Source organism: Danio rerio, chromosome 20 (genome assembly GCF_052040795.2).
Source record: "Danio rerio strain M-AB ecotype USA chromosome 20, GRCz13ab, whole genome shotgun sequence".
Taxonomy (NCBI): domain Eukaryota; kingdom Metazoa; phylum Chordata; class Actinopteri; order Cypriniformes; family Danionidae; genus Danio; species Danio rerio.
Genome location: NC_141040.1, coordinates 24,176,945 through 24,201,222, shown reverse-complemented (window position 1 = coordinate 24,201,222; position 24,278 = coordinate 24,176,945). Strand labels below are relative to the sequence as shown.

Below are 24,278 nucleotides of genomic sequence, written 5' to 3'. Positions count from 1 at the left end.
ACCATTTGAGTTTAAAAAAAAATCTAACCAAGTATTTGCTCCAGTTAAGTTAAAGTAATGAGGTATTTAACTCATAAATAACTAACACTGAGTTTTCAATTGAGTAGAATTAACTTTCAGTAAATTATGAGTTAACTACACTCATGCCATTTGATAAAGTTGACTGTTGGGTTTTACAGTGTAGAAAGAAATATATTTTGAAACCTTTTATTTTCAAGAATGATCTTGTTGTGCACGAATGTCCTAGTGAAATCCTTTTTAATTATTCAAAGAACATAGTATATCTCTTATCGCCCTTTAATAATCTACCAAACGATGAGTCTGCATTTTGCCCTAGAGTCCGAGCCAAAAGTCTATTCCTACAAGATCATGTGAGGACGTTTCAGGAAATCTAATAAGGATATGTAACTTCTCCTCATATACTCTGACTTTTTGGATGACCTTTACTTTGAGTAATGTCATGACAGGTACCATATGACACTTTAAGAGTGAGCAGGGCTTATTCAGCTGCCAGGCTTTGGCCAGAGATCACAGACGACGCCTCTGGTGAGAACACAAGCTTGATCTCCACCGTGCTGCATATGCGTACGACCATGCATTAGTAATGTCTGAGATCACCGCCAGCCATCCAGGGGGTCCAAGTTGTAGCCTGATCTGGTTAAAAAGATAGAGTCTTGGATGTCCACGCCTGCCATTGGTTAAAAACATATAGCCGATCTTACCTGGTGCTTCCAATAAGCCATGATTCATTGAAAGTGATGTCATTCCCGTTACTTATTGAGTTATCAGACTTGGGACTCTATTGTGAAACACCGGTGTCAGTGACATAGACAACCCTGGGATCATTCATTATATATGTACAAATATAAATATTTAATAGGGTAGAAGGGGTTAGAAAAATAGGCTTCTTTCAAGCAAGACTGACGTTTGAAGTTTTCTTGTGGTTCTTGCAGTATGTACAGAGGTTTGGTGGAAAGGTGTAATAACCTTAGTGAAATTTCATGGCAAAAATAAAGTAATAATTGGAATTTAAAAAGGTCACACTTTATTTTGATGGTCCGTTCGTTGAATTTAATCATCTACATGCCAACTAATTCTCATTAGATTAAAAGTAGACTGTTAGGTTGGGGTTAGGTTTAGTGTAAGTTGACATGTACTTGCAAATTGTCTTATAGTGAGTTAAATGCAGCCCGATCTCATGAGGAAACGTAAGTATTTTACGTTTTGTCAGTTTAGTGGCTAATTTGTACGAATTCGTATGAGTTCAGTACGATTTTAAAAAGGAGGCGTGTCACCCAACCCCACCCCTTGGTGATGAGCAAATCATACTAAATTACGAATGAGATCGTACAAATTTGTTTTCAATTAACCACTAAATCAAAAAGATACGAATTGCTGCGAGATTGCTTTGGTTAAATGTCTGTTGAAGGAGCAGTATCTACAGACATTAAGCAGACAGTCTACTAATACTCAAATAGACCATCAAAATTAAGTGTTACCTTTAAAAGTGTAGCACAACGCACACACACACACACAAAAGTCAAACTAAAACTGCATTATTTTGATCGGCTTGAATCCAAAAGATGTGTGTGGAATTTTGTCACATTCTTATTTGAATGAATGCATTTTGCCCATGAAAATTCGCCAAACTGCTACATGTGACTATTCAGGAGAAATGAATGCTACAGTAAATTACAAAACACATCCAACTCACACAAATCAATAAAAACTTCAGAATTCTTGATAAGTTCCTTCAAATAAATGGCTTGTTATCTAGCTTCCACACAAGTCCACGCTTGGATATGTAGAAAGAGACTTGTCAGTTTGAATTAAAAAAATTCTGTAACATAAAATTCCTCAAGTCAAGCATAACAAAATAAGCTTTATCACATTTGCATCTTCACACACAAAAAAATTAAATACAAAAAGACCATAAACAACAACAACAACAACAAAAATGCATCTGTGCATCAATAAAATCCTGTTAAAAGAAAACAATCACTATAAAGCTGCATTATTTGATTCAGAGCACAGTTGTGCTTTTTAACAGGTATTTAGTATTTTGTTTTTGAGGTGACAGTATAAAGACTGCAGCTAAATAATCTTCCAAAAGTCAGTGCATTGCCTGGTAAGTTCTGCAGCCCTCTTAGTGCAAGTTGGGATATATCAGGACAGGAAGGCACTGTTCGCATTTTTACATCCATCGCTAGGGTTCATATGAGAATGATTTGTGCTTAAAGCGTCCATAAGGGCACAATGCGGCGTGACAAAACCAGTCCAGCACGAGTGAAATGCATTATTGACATCATCAGAGGTCGCTTCCATCATCGTCCATCTGTACAGTCTGCAGCTTGGCCAGCTCTTTCCCCTCCATATCCAAATCCCCACAAACAACCCTGACTGGACCTTCTCCTTCCCTAGAAACAACCTGCAGGCTGTTGGGCAGATGGATGTCTTGAGACCTGTAGTCTGAAGACAGAGCTACACCATCCTCTTGGAGGCCACGTCCTGCTTGATTCAGAGCATGGTGGACATCGGAGTTGGAGAGGGTTGAGGTGACTGTAGCTGTGATGGTAGAGGGAAGAGAACCACTACTGGAGGACGACGAGAGGAAAAGGGAGGCTGTATAGCCCAGGTTGCTACCTTGGTCCAGGGGCATATCAGAAGGATAAGCATAGCTTCCAGGCACATCCAGGGGCTCCTGCTTTACAGTCTGGGAGTAGAGCAGAGTTTGGCTTGAGTGCTGGGAAGAGTCACTGACTACGTTGCCCAAAGGAGCACATCCTGTTAGGGATAAAAGAGGAAGTATAATCAAGTTCAGTTAATGTAGTTCACTATGTCTGCTAATCATAGTAAATGAATGAATTCATGAAGTAGCACATGTTACGATAAAACAAAGTTGCATGTTTTGGATTCTGTCAAAGGAATTACAAAATTCTACATTTTAAAAATGCTAGTTTTGCTACTGTAATTGAGTGGAACACATAAATATGGCTTGGCGATTTGGCCAAAATCAAAATTTTGATTAAATTAGCATTTTAATTCGATTACAATTAATAAAGGAATATTTTATTTATTTAATGTTTTTGCCCTAATCGTTCACTGACAGGTTTTGTACAGTAAAAATGCTTACATATTACAAGTGAGAGATTTTTGAATGAAGGGTGCATTACTTGATTTTAAAACAATTGAAATAAACACACTATCGATTATCAATGATTCTTTGTTGAACATTAACGCTGAACAACTGGAGTTAGAACACACATTGCCTCAAACAAGGCTCTCCACACTGCCCACTCTTGTCAGCGCTACCAAACAGACCAATCACAATTCTTGCGTTAAGTATTTTTGAGAGGTGCACAGGTATGCAAAGGCTGCCCATATGTGTACACTTGACGGAAATATAATAGCTGAATAATATTATAAGTATAAATCATAATATAATGAGTATAAATTAACCATAACAGAGTGGGGTCATGTGACTCCACACATGGTAGGGATAGAAATTGAATAAATTGACCTGGAAAAATTAGATTGAATATAGATTCTGAATGTCGATTACATTTACTTTTTAAATTAATCGATCTGCCCTACATGTAAACCTGACATTTTTTAAAGTTATAGCAAAAAAAAAAAAAAACACATTCAAAACAAAGAAAAGGAGCTTCAGCGGTATATAATGTATCGGTGCTCTTTGCAAATTTATTCATTCATTTTCTTGTCGGCTTAGTAACTTTATTTATCTGGGATCGCCACAGCGGAATGAACTGCCAACTTATCCAGCAAGTTTTTACGCAGCGGATGCCCTTCCAGCCGCAACCCATCCCTGAGAAGCTCTTTGCATATAGGGTTTGTTAAGGTTTGCAAATAAATCATCAGTCTAATGCACTCGAAAAAGTAGTGAAAAAACACATACTTCAATGCTTTTTGAGTGCTTTAGATACATTATTTGTTTGCAAACTAAAATAATGTCAGAAGGTATGGTGAAAGATACGATACTGAACTTGAAATATATAATCTACTGAAAACAGATATATATTAACATAAACATTTCACTTAATATAACATTTACCTCAGTTAATGTGCTCAGCTTGTTATTCATCAAGAAATAATAATTTTAGAGAAGAGCTTGTCTTGTAAAATTAAAAATATGTTGATAATTATATGCAGCGAATTATGAATTTAATGTACATGATCTCTTAATGATGGAGCAGTTCACATTTTGTGCTGTGACTCCAAGGTAACCCCAAACATTTTGGCCGGACGTCAACCGTTCCCAATTTAATACAATGTTCTTTTCTTCTAGTTTGCAATGGCTGCTCTTACAGCTTATAACAATTAAATGGAGAATAGATGAGATAGAAAGGACAGAGCGTGAACGTGTGATCTGTTTATCCAGATGGCACTCCTTCGTCGCTCCATCTCAGGAGGTTTGCTTCTGTTTCTCTTTCTTACTTTCTTGCTCCGCCATTCTTTCAGTCAGTATCTCTTTGTACTCTCTTTCTTCTTTTCTTCAGAACTTTTCTAGTGAACTGTAAAATGAAACACCTTTTTCATTTTCTGTTTGCGGTTAGACTCGCTATGATTTCCTTGTAACTCTAGAATGTGGTTCTTGGCACATGTCTCTTGCAGTGACAGCCTCTGGCTTTTGGCCAGACACTTTTCTTCCATTAGGCTTGCACAAATGTCTGATAAATAATCATGGAGTCCAAACCCCTCCTTCCCCGCTTCATACTCGCTCACTCTCTGAAACGAGAACCAAAGTTTTCTACAAGTTTCCTTTAGCTTCCCGCAGACATTGTTTGTGGTGGAGGGCTGTTGTGTGAAGGGGGTCAGAAACACATTTTCCTTCCATCTCATTTGGACATTTAACTCAATCCTCTTTTGTCATCTGGACCACTATAGGCAACATAAAAATCTAAAATTGTATTGCACTATTTTGGATTTCATATGCAGCAAAGAAATTGCTATTGTTGTTTCTTTGTATTTGTGAGGCACTGGAGATCAAACTTTGTGTTTTTATGAAGACATATTTTATTGAATCGACTTGAAAAATATGGGCACAAGGAAACAGGGTTTTGGCTAAACAATTTTAATATCGTCTTTTTTCTCGCTGGACCGTTTGGGCTCAACTGTTTTCCTTCTAAATCAAAAGTTCAGCCAGGGGTGGGTTTGTTTTTATGTGCCTCGTAAACTGCATATTAAAGGATAAAACAGACGAGCGAGAGAGGAGCAGAACACAGCTAGCCTTGCTGTTATTGATGTGGCCATAAAATATTCATGGAAAGAACCATTAGTGAGTGGTTAGGGCCATGGAGGGGAGGTGGGGACCGTGTTGAGAGCCTGCATTTGGTATGATCCTCAAGCCAGTTGACCTGGACCCCCACATGCCTCTCACAATTTCACCCACAATACACTCCAACTGCCCGTGACCCACAAGGCTCTCTTGCAAAACCTCTGCTCTTTTGCATCAATCTTTGCGGTCACTTTTGGCAAGCCTAACCTCGTAAATGTTCAGTCATAGTATTCTCCAAAGTGATGATGTAATTACTCTGGCTCTTATGAGCTCACTAGAAGTGCACGGACTACTTTAGATACTGTTGTTATTGTATTTTCAAAGACACATGCATGAGACACAGAGGCGTAAAAATCAGACATTTTGAACTGAAAGCGGCAGGAAAACATTTAAAAACAACTCAAAAATGAAAATTCACTCATGATTTACTCATGTTCCAAAACCAGTTTGACATTTATTAGTCTGTGGAATAAAAATAAGGTTGTTTTTATGCATAAAATAAAAGTTAATTCCATTCAAACCAACACTGAACCCCTTAGTTTTTAAAATGCACTAAATTTATGGAATTTTTTGGTTTTGGAGCAATATGACATTCAAATTTTGGGAGGACTGTTTCTTTAAGCAAGAAGTTAAGTAAATGAGGTCTTCCTACCGTGAGTGGATGATGTTGATGATGGAGGCAGCATTAGAGGAGGAAGACCCATTGTAGATTCATTTCCAGGGAGATTGACCACGCTGTAACTGCTGAGATGAAGGCCCCCTGAGGTAGTGGATGGTGTGGAGGGGGCCGAAGCAAAGGACACCACTGAAGAAATGACTCCATCCTCACCATTGGAAACTAAAGTCTGCATGGTATCTATCTTTCCAGAGGCTGTTTCAGAAACTCCCATTGAGAATGGAGCATAAGACACGGAAGACCCACCTAACAGCCTTTCCTGACTGTGATGGGAGACCCTCTGAGGATCAAAGGTCAAGAAATGGCCACCTGTGGCGCCAAGTCCGTTCAGGAGAGCATTGCTGCTGTGTGAGTGACCATAAGCTCCACTGTTGATGTAGTGAGCATTGACGCTCGCAAGGTCACCATTATAACTCATTCCTCCACCTGAGTGTGAGGGCATTTTGACATCTCCTATTTGTTGGATGACTGTTGTTCCTCCGTCTGAGTAAACTGTAGGGGGGGCTGTTCCGTGTGGGACTGAGCTGGAAGAGCCGCTTGAGAGGGGACGTGGTGACAAGTCCTCTTGGCCTTTACTGGACTCATCTTCTGTACTGTGATTGCCATCCGACTCACTGAAAAATAAAAAAAGAAATGTTTAAAACAGACCATTTATTATTTTTTGGCTTGGTTTGAATTTTATTTATGTATTTATTTTTATTTATTTCTTTTTTTCATTTGTTTCAAAAATACCTTTACCAGTAGTACTTTTAGTTTGGTCTGTTTATTTTTTTAATTATATTTATTGATTTAATAGGGAAAGTTCACCCAAAAAAATACTCATTATTTACTCTCAAGTGATTATAAACCATTATGAGTTTCATTATATTGTTGAAGACAAAAGAAGATATTTTGAGGAAAGCTAAAAGCCTGTTGTAAAAAAAACCTTCCATAGTAAAAATAAATAAATAAATAAACACTGGATGTTTCCAGCTTTCTTCAAAATATCTTATTTTGTGTTCAACAGAAAGAAGAATCTCAAAACATGTTTTGAACAATGACAGAATTTTCATTTTTGCCGAATGATCCCTTTAAAAACAGACGAGTAGTATAATTATCTGATAAATATGTCTATTTATAATTGTCAAAAAAGTTTTATTTTTAATTCTCACTTTTAATCGCCAAATTAAAAATACAGTGAAGTGTCTAAATCAAAAGGGTGTGTATTAAGTGCGTACTCTACTGCTTTATCACCAGTATGCACTTAACTCTTTCAATACCGTTAGGTAATGCTTTTAAAGTAAACCCTTGCTCTTCTACTAAACAGACTGCTTTACTAAAAGTCATTTTCTGCAAATATCTCAGTCATCATTTCAAAAGTGGACCTCTTGGCCCCGGGGGTCAAAAATCAGATAAAAGGATCTGAGCTCTTGAAGGCATTTGGTGGGTCTCTTTACAGACTATGACAGCTGCGGGTGCATCGTTCAGTCCCTCGAGCAGCCAAGCCGCATCTATACAAAGATCTATTGACACCACACGCCGTTGGTCTTTTCCTATCCAACAAACTCGAATAAGGAGTTCATTAACATCCTCGTTCAAACAATGAGTAATTATCAATGTCAGGGTGATAGTGTAACATCAAAAACAGACCCACTCCAGTCCAAAACCTGACTTTTCCGTATTTACGAGCTTCAATGTGCATTATTTCTTTCTTATGAGTTATGTCGACCGCAGCTGGAAACGCGATGTCATAAAGGTGCGAGCTAAAGTTTACATAGCCGAATCGCTTATCTGTCTCAGATGCCTCAAGCTGTGAAGAGGATTTTGGCCACGTCAGGAGATTGAGTGCAGATCTCCCTGACTGATTATCTGGGTGGGACAATGGCCTTAAAATCCAGAAACAAACATAGACAATGCCTATGCTAATTTAATGGCTGATCATATCTAAAATAAACAGATGAGCTGTTTTGGTTGTATTTGAAAGCAGCTATATATTTGACAGGTATTTGTTTTGCTTATCAAATTAACGCAAACATTTTAATTAAATTTTCCAATTTATGAAAAGCTAACGAGTGAAGTAGCCATAGATATAACGTAACATCGATAACATTTAATTATATGGATATACAGGCAGCTCAAGAAACCTTCAAATTGTCTTTGGATACGAAAATGATTCATTGATCAAGTTTAATAACTGAAAAGACCCACGGAGTAACCTTTATTTTTAAGAGTGAACGCGTCACCGGCTCCACGTTCTTCAAAAGTACACCTCATTGAAGCGCTCAAAGCTTCGTATTTCAAAACATTGCTGAAACGTGTCCTCCATTCGGTCTCGCGCATTCCTTCATACGCTTTCCATTCTCAGTTAACGATATAAATATAACTACGGCAGCGTCCTACCTCTTCGATTGCGCTTCTGATGGATTTCTGTCTCTCTGCCTCCTGTTTTTGAACCAGTTGCTGACCTGCGTCAAGGAAAGTCCTGTCATTTTTGCCAGATTTCGCTTCTCGGCTGGAGATGGGTACCGGTTCCGCTTGTACATATCCTTCAGCGCGTTCCGAGACCTCTCTTTGAAACAATACACGGTCTCTTCTCCGTCCCAGATAGTCCGAGGCAGCGGATATTTCCTGCGTAAGCGATACTTGTCCACGGCACCCAGCGGTCTGCCTCGCGCCTTCTCCGCCTCGGTGTAGCGCGCCTTGTACCACATATCCTGCAGAGACGAGTGGTTCGACGGGCTGAAAGAGTGGTTCTCCAAGATGCAGTAGAGCTCTTGGTAGCGGGCATGGTGGAAGGCGACTATCGCTTGCGCCTTCAGGATGCTCTCGTTCCCCCGCAGGAGGTCACTCTGCGGTAGTGACCACAGGAACCTGGCCAGGCGGTCCACGTTCCCACCCTGCATCAGCGCCTCGCAGACGCACGCGACCTGCTCGGGGGAAAAGGCCAGGGAGGCCGGCGAGCAGTCCAAAAGTTCGGCATTCTCCATCGGCAACTCCGCGGGGTCCAGCACTGACAGCTTGACACTCCCACGACTCTCCCTCTTGATCTCATCGGCACTAATGACCTCGCTTGAGGAAGAAGACATTTTGAACGCGTCCTGATAAGTCACTCCTCTGGGTTTCAGGCAGCACATCAGGCGATCGGGTTTCGCCCCTCCATCCAAGCACGATCAGGTATCTGGCCGCTGCGTGGAGTGGATAAGATCTGGCGTCCCCCGTTCTACCACAAGTTTAACTCCACAGCCCACGTTGGAAAGGACTCCAAGTCCTGAGCGCGTTTTGATTCGCCGCTTCTACGGGGAGGAGCGACTGCGATGTGAAGATAAATGTTTGCGGTGGGAACGTCCATCAAGCGTGCAGCAGACGCGGGTACCTGCGCAAGGTAATGCAGGCTGCACTACGTCAATATGCACAAAAAAACTGAGCACCAGTTCTCACGTTCAACATTTGGTTCAACAGCTGATTCCTCTTCATTTGGTGTCAGCAATTACCATGAGGCCAAAACAAGCGTTTCCTTGAAGAATGAGTGGAGCTGTAACAGTATTGTTATATGTAAAAAGAATCACGTTTAGGGTCATGACCTAGGAGATGTGCTATTACGCACTGCATATGTAAAATATTATTGATTTACAGTATCTAAAATATTTTATATAGACGTGAAATGAATGGAAAAATTCGAATTATTATTGTTTTTAATTACTACACTTTTAAACCCAACAGTCAACTTTATCAAATGTAATGAGCTAAATAAAAATACTGAAAGTTAATTCTACTAATTTGAAAAGAGTTTTAAACTCAGTCTTGAAAGTAACGAGTTAATTAAATACTTCATTACTTCACCCTTAATGGTGTAAGTTTGCAGTACTCATATAGATTTTTTTTACTCAGATGGTTTGTAGCAATCGGTTTCCTCAAATGGTTTGAGTTGCCTTAACTTATTGGGTTTTACAGTACTCAGTTGGTTTGAGTTCTCTTAATTTATTGAGTTTTTCTGTGCTCAAGTTGCTTAATTTACTCAAATGGACCAAATATACCTTAACTTTTTGGGTTTTGCAGTGTAATTTTAGTTCCAGCATGCACACCTATTCTATATGTATTAAAATAAATAAATAAATGAAATATCAAACAATTAGTGTAATGAATAAAGTGTAATACTTATTGGTGGAATTCATGTATTAATATTTTGTTTCATGCCATACTGAATTATTTACCAAATGGTTATGTTTAAGTTAAAATGTTTGAATGATTGCCACAATAAATTCATATGTACAATTGAACAACAGCACTCTTTGTACTTAACATTAATTTCTTTCACAGTTTTGAGTTCATTTTTATATTTCAAATAAAATTGTCGCAGATTAATATGGGAATGTTTTATCTGTTGGAGAGTACGAAATCTGTTGGATCCGTCTTTTAAACAATTAAACCTCTTTTTCAATGCATTGCTTATTGTCATAGGTATACACTTTTTAAAAAAATCACATTTAACTAAGAACTATGAATAATAATGTTATGCAACTTGGTCATCAACTGTTTTGCAAGTTGTCCAAGAAACAGACATTTTCCCAATCTCAAATGTTGCACCGCAACTCCACCAACTGTTTATATCTGTCCATTTGTCAGACAGGCACTGACAATCTGCCTCTTGATTGCACTTTTTCTTTTTTTCAGTTTGTCATGCTGTTTACTGGAAGCTGAAGGTTTGTATGGGAGCCAACAACCGCAACAGCTGACAGGAGGCCCCAGAAGCCTCTCACAAAAGCAAAGGGGAGCTTGACGTGATTGCATCCCTAAAATTAAACCCAGCACAAACAGAATACCTGGCAGAAGCTCTGTGCACATCCCTCCATTCACATGCTCTCTGGAATGATGGCGGCATGTAGGTATGTAGGTACCACTCTTTATAAACTGCTTAGACTGTATCACTTATAGATGGTTTCACTGTGAAAACAGAGAACAGAATTAATTTAACGAAACAAGTTAATCTCACTCAAGTATTTAAAAAGGCCATTATACCTTAAAAACAAGTCACTGCAGGAACTCACTTTTTGGTTAAATTAACCAAGGATTTCTAGATTACAGCGTGCTTTGCTACAGACCTAAAGGAAAATAAGTAAAATTAAGTGTGTTTTTGCACAATATTAACATAAAGACTTGATTTAAAGAGATTTATTTTGTGCTGAAATTGATCAATTTCCCACTGTGGTGAAACGTTTGGTTGAGGATGAGCTGAAAAATGTAAAGACTTTATATACTGCATGCACTTCAGCTATAGGTCAGGTCACAATTCATGCTATATTAACTACTAGCATAATAACGTCATATTATTACGATATTAACTGTCTATTATTTTTTTATTTTAGTTAGTTGGTTATTGATTTTAGGGGGTTAATCATTTATTTGTTTGATATTTTTATTAAATCGATCAAGTTAAAGCAAGTTTCTAGACCCCAGCATGCTTTTTCATTAGACTTAAAGGAAAATAAGTGAAATTAAGTGTGTTTTTGCACAAGATTAACATGGATACTTGATTTACAGAGATTTCTTTTGTGCTGAAATCGATCAAGCTACCACTGTGGTGAAAAGTTTGGTTGAAGATGAGCTGAAAAACTTTAAGACTTTCTATACAGCATGATCTCCAGCTTTAGGTCAGGTCACAATTCTTGCTATATTAACTTCTAGCTTATTAACCTCATATTTTTACGATATTAACTGTTCATTATAAAGTATTATCTTATTCTAAATCGCTAATCCTACCTAAAACCCAAACCCAGCTTTATTTTTACCAACTGCTACACTGTAAATCCCAAATTAAGGTAACACAAACCATTTGAGGAAACCGATTGCAAAAAAACATTTAAGTTTAAAAACTAATTCTAATAAGAACTTAATCTATTTGAGTAAACGAAGTAATTGAGCAAAGAAAAACCCAATAAATGAAGAGAACTCAAACCAGCTGAGTACTGTAAATACAAAAAGTTAAAGCAACTCAAACTGTTTAAGGAAACTTATTGCTACAAACCCTTCATTCATTTTCTTGTCGGGTTAGTCCCTTTATTAATCCGGGGTTGATTGCAAACCATTTGAAACTAATCTATATGAGTGCTATGAACCTACTCCATTTAAGTGGAAGTAATGAGGTATTTAATTAACTCATTACCTTCAACACAGAGTTCAAAATTCTTTTCAATTGAGTAGAATTAACTTTCAGTCAATTTTGAGTTAACTATACTAATTTCTTTTTATAAAGTTGACTGTTGCGTTTTACAGTATAATAAACTGCTAATTAGTAGTTTATTAAGCTAGTAGTTAATGGTTTGTTAATACCGTGAATTGCGACTTAATATAAAGTGTTACCAATAGTTTCTTTGGCATTGCACATGCTCATGCTAATAAAAGCTTCTGAGCTAAAAAAAAAAAAAAAAAAAAAAAGAGAGAACCACTCATCTTGAATATGTAATGGTACAAAATTCAAATGTAATCTTCTACTAACTTAAAATAATTAGAAAGTTTGAGTAAATTTGAGTGAATCTGAACTCATTTCTATCAAAAATGGACTGTGATGAGGATAGCTGTCATGAAGCTGCGCTAAGGTGCCTTACAATTATCAAGATTATACCTCTGTTTAACCCTGAGTACACGCAGCTGTAAAATCCCCACAGTGCTCTCTTTATCTCTTTGATTTCCCATTTAGATTGGGCGATGTGTTGCCTGTTGTGGGCTTGGCTTTTGTTAGCAGATAATTGGTTTAAATTGCCTGTTGCAAACAATTAGTGACAATAGTGAATGATTTACAGCTTCTTCTTTTTTATCCTGTCAAAATTCTTAATCATTGCCTATTTCCAACCTGCACAGATCTTGTTGTAAACAGTATTACCATGTATTTTCCTCATTTTTCTTAGCATAGATGGTATCTTTAATCAGGGTGTGATGAAATGTTGTGAGGTGAAGCAGTTCTTGACAATCCATCAATGTCAATGAAGCTTACTAGCTTGCACACATCCAAAATTTGATATAATTCTCGTTTTGCACAAGATTTCCCTGCTGAATCTGCGTGTAAGAGAGTGAGATGATCAGTTTGTCATAGGGGGCTGGGCGCTGGAATTCAGCTGAGAATTTCCTGCCTTTTTAAGTCCTTTATATACCTGGAGCTTCAGCAGATGATCCAAAACACATGCAAGCAAATCCAACACAAGTAGCCCCAGTCAACTGGTCAAAATGGCCCAAACAGAAACAGACAACAATAAAGAAGAACACCCTAGAGCTTTTCTCAGAGAAGTTTGTTTATTTATTATTTTTGTTTCTTTAAATTTTTTAAAGATCTGACTGTCTATCTATCTAGATTTTGGTTAGTTGGTTAATTATTTTATTCATTACATGAATGAATCATTTAATTTTTCATACAAGATGGACCTCACCGTCAAAGCCCCAAATGTGGGTTAAGATATGTCTTTCATTGACTTAATAGTTTGTTTATTTATTTATTTTAGTTAGTTGGTTATTGTTTTAGGTAGTTAATTATTTATTTGTTTGATTTATTTATTTATTTATTTATTATTATTTTTTTAATGTATTTATTTATTCATTTATTTTAGTTAGTAGGTTATTGTTTTTATAAGAGTTAATTATTTATTTATTTGGTTTGTTTCTAGTTTATTTATTTGTTCATTTATTTTAGTTAGTTGGCTATTGTTTTAGGGTGTTAATTATTTATTTGTTTATTTATTTATTTATTTATTTTAGTTAGTGGGTTATTGTTTTTATAGGGTTAATTATTTATTTGTTTGGTTTGTTTCTAGTTTATTTGTTTATTTATTTGTTTGTTTGTTTTAGTTAATTAGTTGGTTATTGTTTTTAAGGAATTAATTATTTATTTGTTTGATTTGTTTCTTATTTATTTATTTGTATTTTTTCTAGTTATTTAAAAAATATTATTAAATAGCTTGTTTGTTTATTAAGTTGTTTCTTTAATATATTAATGAATTATTAATTAATTAATTAAAGACAGTCAATTAGTTTTTTATTTTTTATTAATTTCGTTGTTATACAAGATTAATCACATTTTCAAGGCCCCTTATACGATATTATAGATTTAAGTATTTTATTTAATAAGCATTTCATAAATGAATTAAATAATGATTTCTTTGCTTTTATTAGTTGCTACCTTAAACATTTATAATTTTTCAGTCACTAAATACAATGTCCTCCATTTTGTAGGCGAATTACTTTTTAACGTCTTGATATCAAGTTATAGACAGCAGATCACTACTTCTCTGTTTCATAGCTAGTGGCATCTCCACATGTCCAACAGCGTGGCCATGAATGAATCTTTTGTGCCACTGCAACTGCACAGAAGCTCTCTGCAACCTCCACCCTTCCCTCCATATGTTCCCAATACATCTAAACCTGTGGCCTGAGGGGCTGCCACAAGAGCACCTGCCCCTGCCCCGGCCCACAATAGAAGCTATTCTTCACGAAGGCCTGACAAGCATTAATGACGACTTGGGGAATATCAGCTAGATAGTAGGGAGTGGGATATGTGTCAACATTTCTGTAGGTGATGGTCTATGGAAGTGCTTGTGATGTGTGCATTTGTAGAGCGTGTGTTTGTCTATGTGCTTTGTGCATCTGTTTGTGCATGACTTTCCTTAGTTTCCCCCATGGCTGGTTTTACCAGTCTTACAAAGGGGATTTTTTTTTTCAGTTTGTTCACACCGCGCGGTTATCTCTTAGATCTGTGCATGCTAAACGTTGGATAAAATGCCCTTGATTTGACTGTAATGCAGAGTTTAGGATGGAATGTAAGCAAAACGAGTCGGCGCAAGCATATTTTTTTATTTTATATGACAGAGTTTTGGCAGAGCAACTTCACACAGACTTCTGTAAAAATGTTCAATTTACCTTGTTTTTGAACAAAATAAGTTCAGCCTCCTTGCTTCACTAGAAATTATCCCATTGTTTATGGCTGAGCGCCTGATGTTCTTGATGGTTTAATGAGAATGATAGGGTTGCTGTCATGATGTCGCTGGGTATTTAGCAATCGTTGGCCTGTATACAAAGAGGATGATAACTGTAAAGATTTCTGTAACTACTGTGTAATTTTTTAATAATTGTTATATTTTTGTGACCGTATTGACGGCATTCACAGGACAAGCACAATAGCCAAGGGTAAGGATGATATAAAGAAGTAGATTATCTTAAAGATTAAAGAATAAAAAAACACAACTATGACAACCACATCAGGTAAATTATATAATTGAAATCACTTTTAGAAATCATTTTTATCAACATCAGTAAAACATACAGACTATCAGAATACATCCTATTTAAGAATGTAAACATTACAAAGCCTGATGCAAAAAAATATTTGAAAAAAAACTGAGCGTTTTCTATTAGTGAGAATCCTGACAGATGTAAATATGTGCTGATCATTTTCCTCTCAATTACAATATAAACATGCTTCTAAAATGACAGGGGAGACAAAGCAGTAGTTAAGAAATCATTGAGATTTTTATAAAGACTCACAAATCATCACTCTAGTCATGTTAATGTATTTCCTTCTCTCTTATTGCAAAATGTTTGTTTGTCTGTATGCACCTCAATTCAGTTATACATTCCTTCCTATATTACACATACTTTATTATGCCAACAGAAACTGATAAAAAATTTGCATATAAGGATGGAAGCTGTGATGATTGGTTTATATTTAAAGCTGCCATAGAGTGCATTGATTCAATATTTTAAATTATTTAAATTGTATCAGATATCTACTTAATTACTTTATGTGGTTTTGGTAGGTGCAAAAAAGTTTTTAGACTGTATGCTAATTTTTAACCACAGAAATTACCCCTAGAAGTATTTTTTGACTCACATGTGGCCAGATTCCCATGTGGCGTCAGTGTCAATGCTTCCCGTTCATGTTAAATTAATTATTTCAAGCATTGCTGAACTAAATTGTGGATCTGTCTGTGGAACTTGCTTCAGAAGTTGGGAATTTCTTAACTTTTTAACGGATTACTTAAAGGGCACCTATGGTAAAAAATCAACTTTTCAAGCTGTTTGGACAGCTGTGTGTTGGTATAGTGTATAGACCGTCATACTGGGGTGATATGAACACACCCAGTCCTTTTTTTTCAATTTAACTACAAAAAAAAGGGTCGGCCAATTGGAGCTGTTTTCAAATCGATCGCACCATTACGTAGGTGTGCGATCCCCCCGCCCACCGAATTGATTGACAGCTGCGCGCATTAACATGTTCCAGTAGTCGCGTGTATATGTCAACAAGACCAGACAGACATACGCAAAGCAACCGGGAATAAAAGGTCTGTTCTGTTCGCTAGGATCAGCAATCATCATCAAATGTGATTAAGAGTAAGTTTCACATGTTTAAAGTGTTTTAAAACAGAGTATGTGTGTAATTAATTACAGCGTTTTACTTCAGCTTTACTTCATCAGCACAGCCGCGTGTCCGAACAATTATAAAAGAAGACGCTTCAATCCCGGTTTGTGGAAGTTAAATCAGGTTTATTTTGTACATTAGCATAACAGATATCCACACAGTACTGGAGGTTAGCCTTAACTAAGCTAAGCGCGCTCTGTCTGTCAGCCTGCCTGCCTGTGTGTGTGTGTGTGTCATCTGCGGTGTGTGTGTGTGTGTGTGTGTGTGTGTGTGTGTGTGTGTGTGTGCGTGTGTGTGTGTGTGTCATCTGCGTTGTGTGTGTGTGTGTGTGTGTGCGCGGGCGCGCGCGTTAACTTTGTAACAAAATTGTGTGTGACTCATCAATGCAACTTCACAATACTGATTGGTAAAGGTTAGTTCTTACTGTAGTATCTCACAAACGCTGCGTGAGATCTTCTTCCTTTAAGTCTGTCTGTTGTCTGACGCAGCTGAGGGAGGAGGCATGTAGAAATAGTGGGCGGGAAAGACTCGTCTTAAAGGCGCAGTACGACAAAACCACCCCCTGCTGGAAATCAGTATAAAACAGCATCTTGTAAAAGGTATAACGAAAAATCTGATGGGTATTTTGATCTGAAACTTTATATACACATTCTAGAGATGCAAAAGACTTGTATTAAATCTGAAAAAAGGGGTAACCTAGGTGCCCTTTAATGCATATACCAGCTCAGACATTAGACAGTTGTAGTTTAATTTCATTGGCTGATGCAGCTATGATGATTGCCTTTTTGAAGCTTAAGCCTTGTGTGAATCGTTCAACCCAGGCCCATTCTGAAAATGTACGCTACCATTTCTATAACACTATATATCCATTTCTGGAGAGTGCCAAATACGTCCCAGGAGGTACGCTTTTTTGGATTTTTTTGTTCTCGCGTCAATCCACCAGAGGTTGCTGTCGACTGATTAAAAAACTGACTGACTGACCGATCAACTGACCCACCCTCCTTCTTCCCAAAACCCAACCAATAGTGTTTTCAAGAGCAAACTGGACAAACTGGTAACAGTGGAAAAGCCATCCATATGGAGATAAGCGGTCAGCTAGTAAGCGTAAAAAGGAACAGCGTCATCTAGGGTTGGTTTTAAAGATGAAATGCAACAATACAGTATGTCTGGCCACATTTGCAGTCTTTAGAAGTGTATATTGGAAGTATATATATATATATATATATATATATATATATATATGTACATTATTAAAAAAACATAATTAATCATGATTCATTACGAAACACCGTATTTATTACAGAAATGAAAACACAGGCATTTAAGTTCCATTTGAATTTCAAAATAATTAATGCCAATAACAAACAAAAATGATTTCCATGTTGGATTCTAAGTGGACTACGAACACACAGACAACAGCACATGCGGTAAGCGAGGGATCTCTTCAGATTCATCAACAAGCACGATCGCATTCATCAAATTTGCTTAAACCAAGCGTTCTAAAGTATGGCTGTCATTTACAAACAAGGATTCTGACACAGCAACGTGAAGCAGACGCTTAAAAAAAGTTGCGTGTAGGGGGGAAACATGTGAAACTTATGAAATGTGAGGGCTCATTGAAGCAGCTTAAAGGCAGAAAATAGGGCTGTCTTTGACAGCTTGCGACTTCAACTGCCACTTTCACTACAGTAAATTTACACAGACACCAATACTCAGCTTTTATGATTAAGATAATACTGACTAAGAGTCTATGATGTAAGCAGTGATTTTTGATTACTTCAAAGGATCACGCGAGTCCCGAAAGGCAGATGTTTTTCTTTCCGTTCGCCATGCTGTATCAAATTTCATTAAAAATCCTGAATGAAAATATGCTGAATGAAAGTGAACTGCTGAACTGCAGTTAAAGTCTAAAGATTAAAAATGAAACACCTGAAATTGCATAAAACTGTGGAGGAAATGCAGGATAGCCTGGTGATGCGACACTAATTGTTTTATACTGAAACTTTGCTTCTAAAAGCGCGTCCTTGATCTTATTCAAATTTTTTTGCACGTTTAAAACAGGACCAGAGAAAGCTGAACTAGCGCTCTAGGCAAACGGAAATCATGCCGCCCTCAACCTGAAATTGACCGGTTTGCGGATTAAAGTAAAGGCCATAATATATATATATATATATATATATATATATATATATATATATATATATATATATATATATATATATATATATATATATGTGCATGTGTGTGTGTATGTATATCTATATATATATATATATATAGCAAACGGAAAACGGAAATCATGCCGCCCTCAACCTGAAAGTGACCGGTTCGCGGATAAAAGTAAGGACCCTGAGGGAGGGTGTGGGTGTAGCGGATTCATAATATATATATATATATATATATATATATATATATATATATATATATATATATATATATATATATATATATGCATGTGTGTGTGTGTGTGTATGTATGTATGTATATATATATATATATATATATATATATATATATATATATATATATATATATATATATATATATATATATATATATATATAATGTTGGAATCAGGAAACACCATGATGTACTCTGAAACAGACATGCAAAATAATCATACCGCAGTTGTCAAAAATATTTTTAACAAACTGAATAGATTGCTTGTTAATTCACAATCCTTTTAACTGAAGTGGTCGAGAGGTTTACTTTAGCTAGAAGAAATTAGTGAATAAATGTGCTTCTGAGTTGTGTTATGGCTTAAATATAATATAATATTTAATATTAATAACTATAATGAACCTCAACAAAAGAGGCAGACAGAGATGTCTGTAGTGTTGTATTTTGTGGTTTCAACCTGTATGAAAACACAGACCGGAATTAATATAAACCTCTGCAAGAACAGAGGAGTATTTGAAGTTTATTGGCATCCTTTCACTCCAGAAAAATCCCAATATAACAACATCCATAAATGTACATTAAACACTTAAGTTCAGCCATTTACATTGTTGCATCATTACAAATATACATTGCAAAATTCACAATACACAGTACATGTTAAACTTACAAAGTATACGCACTTTAGGCTTCAAGTGTCGTTCAATAAAAATGTTTAATAATTTTAAATTCTGACAACAACAAGCTGTGATTACCTGAGAGCTCAAAAGTGCCGGTCTCATTTTTTAAAAATAAGAGTCGCACAGTCGCACAGTAAGTATATAAGCTTAGATAAGCATAAAATTAAAGGGAAAAAATTGTAATCGCATGAATAATAATGATTCTGTCTGAAAGTTCAGAGTTGGTGTTTTGTTCAAATTGGCCTGTTTTTCACCAGGGTTTTACACTCAATGATGTTTAGGTCTCATAGTATATCATGTCTATGTATTGGACTTTTATTATTTAGGCATAGGCATATCCAGATTTTCATTCTATTGCACCAGCCTCATCTCACGAGGAAACATAAATATTTTACGTGTTGTCAGTTTAGTGGCTAATTTGTACGAATTCCGTCGTACGAAAATGTACGATTCCCCTATCCACCCCTACCCCAACTCCACCCCTACCCGAACCATCTTTGGGTGATGAGCAAATCGTACTAAATTGAGTGAATTAGATCGTACGAATTCAAACAAATTAGCCACTAAATCAAAAAGTTACGAATTGCCGTGAGATTGCGTTGATTGCACCTGTATATGTTGCATTCTGTTTATGAACATCAGCATGCAATGGTATGGATGTTAATATAATGTAATTTATTAGTAGTTTAGTTTTCTTTACAGTTACTCTTGATTTAAATAGGGTTTACAAATGAAAATATATTGTTGGAATCACTTTCTTAATGATTTTGTTGCTCAATGACCAGAAGCCAATTAGATACCTATCTCTAACAAGCTTGAATTTTTAGATGAGCAGATTACAAAACTGTATGTGCCTATTATAACGCAACATCCACTGTCTACTCCAATAATGCTTTCTAATTAAACAGGTTGTTCGAGGAATGTGAGTATGTTTGCATTAGCCTTTGCGTATCTGTGTGCTCAAGACCTGTTAAATGGGTAATTCTGACAGACAGGTAAATAAACAGAAACCTGGAATGTGTAAACACACTCATTTAAGGTGAGACACCGCACTTCCTTCACCTTTGTCTTGATGTTTACCGCTACCACTTCAGAAGATTGATTACTTGTTATCAAATATATTGAATATACACCTATGTAGGGTTTTTTTTTATCCCCATCCCCCTCTTTAATTGTCTTCTTAAGAAATAAGTGTTTTGTCAAATGCTTCAGGCAAAATCTACCAGTGCATACCATCAGCTTAATGCGCCGACCTTTTGGTTTGTTGGACCGACATACATGTTTTTAATCCAGTTGTCATTCTTTGCTTGAGGGAAAAAATGATTTTAGCCTTCTAAGATTGACAGCGGGACAATCCGTGCCTCGAAGAATGTGCTTTTTGTTTTTTGTCAGATAATCTTTTAGCTAGTCATTTGCACATAATCTTGCACTTTGTAATATCAAGTTAAGACTCCTGCTGTTCTTTGGCAAGAGTCCTGCTATCTGTCATCACTAATTGTCCTCTAATAAATATAATTAAATGCCTTTTCAGCTGTCTTACCATGCGAGAAGAAAGGTGTGAAATTAGAGGTCAAACAAAAAACACAGTTGTGAGTCAGTGAAAGGGAAAATCACACTTATCAGTTTTATAATTTTCAACAATATCAAATTTCATCAATGGATATGAACAGGTGCAGAGTTACTAAAATTATGGCTTTTGACATGAAATAATATGTGACATGCGTTCGTTATTAAATGTGTTTTTTTGTTTTGTTTTGTCCTGTTACTTGTGGCAACAAACAATACACAAATATTAAAATGTGACACTCGTGTTGTAGTGTCTGTGTCTGGGTGATGACTGTGCAGTATTTTGTAGTGCCAACAAATCTTCCATTCCCAGGCTCCTCTGTCCTGGGTGTGTCTTGACCTTGTGTACTGTCAACAACGGAGAAGGGTCACACACACACATACACCTCTTGCATAGCAATTTTATAAGCTTACGGCTGAATAAATCAGCACTCATGTAAATATTACACTATGACCAGACTATCAATTGTTTTACAAAAGTTATTTTACTTAACTACTTAAAAACTTAAAACTAGTTAAAAAGTCTTTATTTGGATTTGAATTTCAGTTATTCACATATTTTGGCTTGTCATATGCTGTCACAACCCTAAATGATGTAGTGTGTCAGTTTTTTTTTTTTTCTTTAGAGTGGTGTCCCGATCATATATCCAAATGGCAATACTGTACCACATTAATCAGGCATAATTACTATTATTATTAATTGTAAGCATTAGTTATTTTTTATAATATAATTACTTATTGATTAAATCAATATTCAATTAAATATATAACAGATGAACCAATGTGTTGGACATAGATATTTATTTACTTATAATGCAGCAATTTCTAGTATAACTTCAAGCATATGTTTTCAAACATTGTTTTAAAACATGAGCAAAGTATCTCAATGTTAAAAGTAAGGAAACAAATGAAAAATATTGGTATCTGTGTTAAAATATATAATACCAAAATAATTGGTAAAATTGGTAAATTTATACATATACAGTTGAAGTCAGAACTTTTTTTAGTCCACCTTTAAATATTTATTTATTTTTTAAAAATTTTCCAAATGATGTTTAATAGAGCAAAGAAATTTTCACAGTATGTCTGATAATATTTTGTCTTCTGGAAAAAGTCTTATTTGTTTTATTTTGGCTAGAATAAAAGCAGTTATTAATAATAATAATTAAAAAAAAAAACATTTTAAGGTTAAATTTATTAGCCCCTTTAAGCTATATATTTTTTCGATAATCTACAGAACATACCATCATTATACAATAACTCGCCTAATTACCATAACCTGCCTAGTTAACCTAATTAACCTAGTTAAACCTTTAAATGTCACTTTAAGCTGTATAGAATTGTCTTGAAAAACATAGTAAAATATTATATACTGTGGCGAGGCAGTGGCGCTGTAGGTATTGCTGTTGCCTCACAGCAAGAAGGTTGCTGGTTCGAACCTCGGCTCAGTTGGCGTTTCTGTGTGGAGTTTGCATGTTCTCCCTGCCCTCGCGTGGGTTTCCTCCGGGTGCTCCGGTTTCCCCCACAGTCCAAAGACATGCGGTACAGGTGAATTGGGTAGGATAAATTGTCCGTAGTGTATGAGTGTGTGAATGTGTGTGGATGTTTCCCAGAGATAGGTTGCAGCTGGAAGGGCATCCGCTGCGTAAAACCTTGCTGGATAAGTTGGCGGTTCATTCAGCTGTGGCGACCCCGGATTAATAAAGGGACTAAGCTGACAAGAAAATGAATGAATGAATTATATACTGTCATCATGGCAAAGATAAAATAAATCAGTTATTAGAGATGAGTTATTAAAACAATTTTGTTTAGAAATGCTTAGAGGAAATCTGCGCTTCCTGTCAAAAAGAAATTGGGGGAAAAACAAACAGGGGGCTAATAAATCGGGGGATTTATAATTCGGACTTTAACTGCATCTACAATAAAGGCACACATGCCAACATTAGCTTGCTGAGGGATATTTCATGGCACACAAGCTATAGAAATAATAGTATTTATATCAGTTAAACAAAACTGATAAAAACAACACTTAAAACAACACAAAACAACACTTAAATCCACATAACAGTATTTTGAGGTAATCATTCAACAAACTTTTCTCCGTCCAGTTTTCCAACAAACCCCCCTTCCACTTTAACTATTTAACTCTGGACTTGCTCTGACAAAATCATTTGAATTAATGAGCTGATTTGCTCTTACCAGTTTGATTGAATCAGAGAGTTTTTCACTGGAAACTTGCTCATTTGAATCATTCATTCATTCATTCATTTTCTTTTGGCTGAGTTCCTTTATTCATCAGGTGTCGCCACAGTGGAATGAATCGCCAACTTATCCAACCTACGTTTCAATACGCCCTTTCAGCTGCAACCTAGAACTGGGAAGCATTCATACACACTCATTCACTCATACACTACGGCCAATTTAGTTTATTGAATTCACCTTTAGCGCATTTCTTTGGACTGTGAGGGAAACGAAGCACCCAGAGGAAACCCACATCAACATGGGAAGAACATGCAAACTCCACAAAGACAAGCAAACTGATACAGCTGGGACTCGAACCAGCGACCTTCTTGCTCTGATGCAACAGTGCTAACCACTAAGCTACCGTATCGCCTCAATTGAATCAATAAGTTGTTAACTTTAAGAGGGTCGCACATCGGATGCACCGCTCGGTGATGTGCTACGCATCCCTCCATGCATTTTAGAATTCTAAACATAGATTTCTATCAAGGTACGCACACCGACACCTCAAGTTGGAAGCTGTTTGTGGCGTCCAGCTACAACTCAGGACACTGTTCATATTATTGCCCTGCCACAGAGCGCCATCTGAATAGTTTAATTTTAAATAACATGCAAATGTGCGCGTCTGGTGTGCAATACTTTCAACTGTAATGTGCGCTTTGTGACCCGCTTTAGAGTCAATATGATCAAATCATTTGAATCAGTGAGCTATTGAATTAAGACTCTCTCTGACTGGATCATTTGAATCAGTGAGTTGTTCACTGCACACTCTCTCTGACCAGGTCATTGAAATCAGTTATCTACTGGATTCTCATTCTGAACAGATCCATAAAATAAGAGTTGCTAACTGTATCTAGCTTATACTGGATCATTTGAATCAGTGAGCTGTTGGCTTAAAGTATTGGGAATCAATTCAATGTGATGTATCATGTTAAATGAAAAGAACCAGTGTGCTCAGTAATCGTGCACTGCTATCACATCTCTGAGCAGTTGATTAGTCCTCCAGTTCAGAAAAATGTGTAATGACATTTTTTCATGACATGT

The 24,278-nt window shown here is 36.4% G+C and overlaps 2 protein-coding genes across 5 annotated transcripts in view; one reads left to right on the top strand and one right to left on the bottom strand.

Moving 5' to 3' along the window:
* Positions 1–24,278, top strand: part of prkchb (protein kinase C, eta, b) — a 220,532-nt gene that overhangs the window by 88,628 nt on the left and 107,626 nt on the right. For 3 of the 4 annotated variants that reach the window (XM_087297007.1, XM_087297004.1, XM_087297006.1), the window contains one exon: positions 10,623–10,834. The gene's annotated coding sequence lies outside the window, so the exon portion shown is untranslated. Of the gene's footprint in view, positions 1–9,301; positions 9,334–10,622; positions 10,835–24,278 lie in introns of those variants that run through there. The other variant, XM_087297005.1, reaches the window with a different exon arrangement.
* six4b (SIX homeobox 4b) lies at positions 1,753–9,192 on the bottom strand. Its single transcript, NM_131717.2, is given in 3 exon segments — positions 1,753–2,784; positions 5,949–6,586; positions 8,352–9,192. Coding segments are annotated over 3 exon segments (1,848 nt in total). The 5' UTR covers positions 9,086–9,192; the 3' UTR covers positions 1,753–2,308.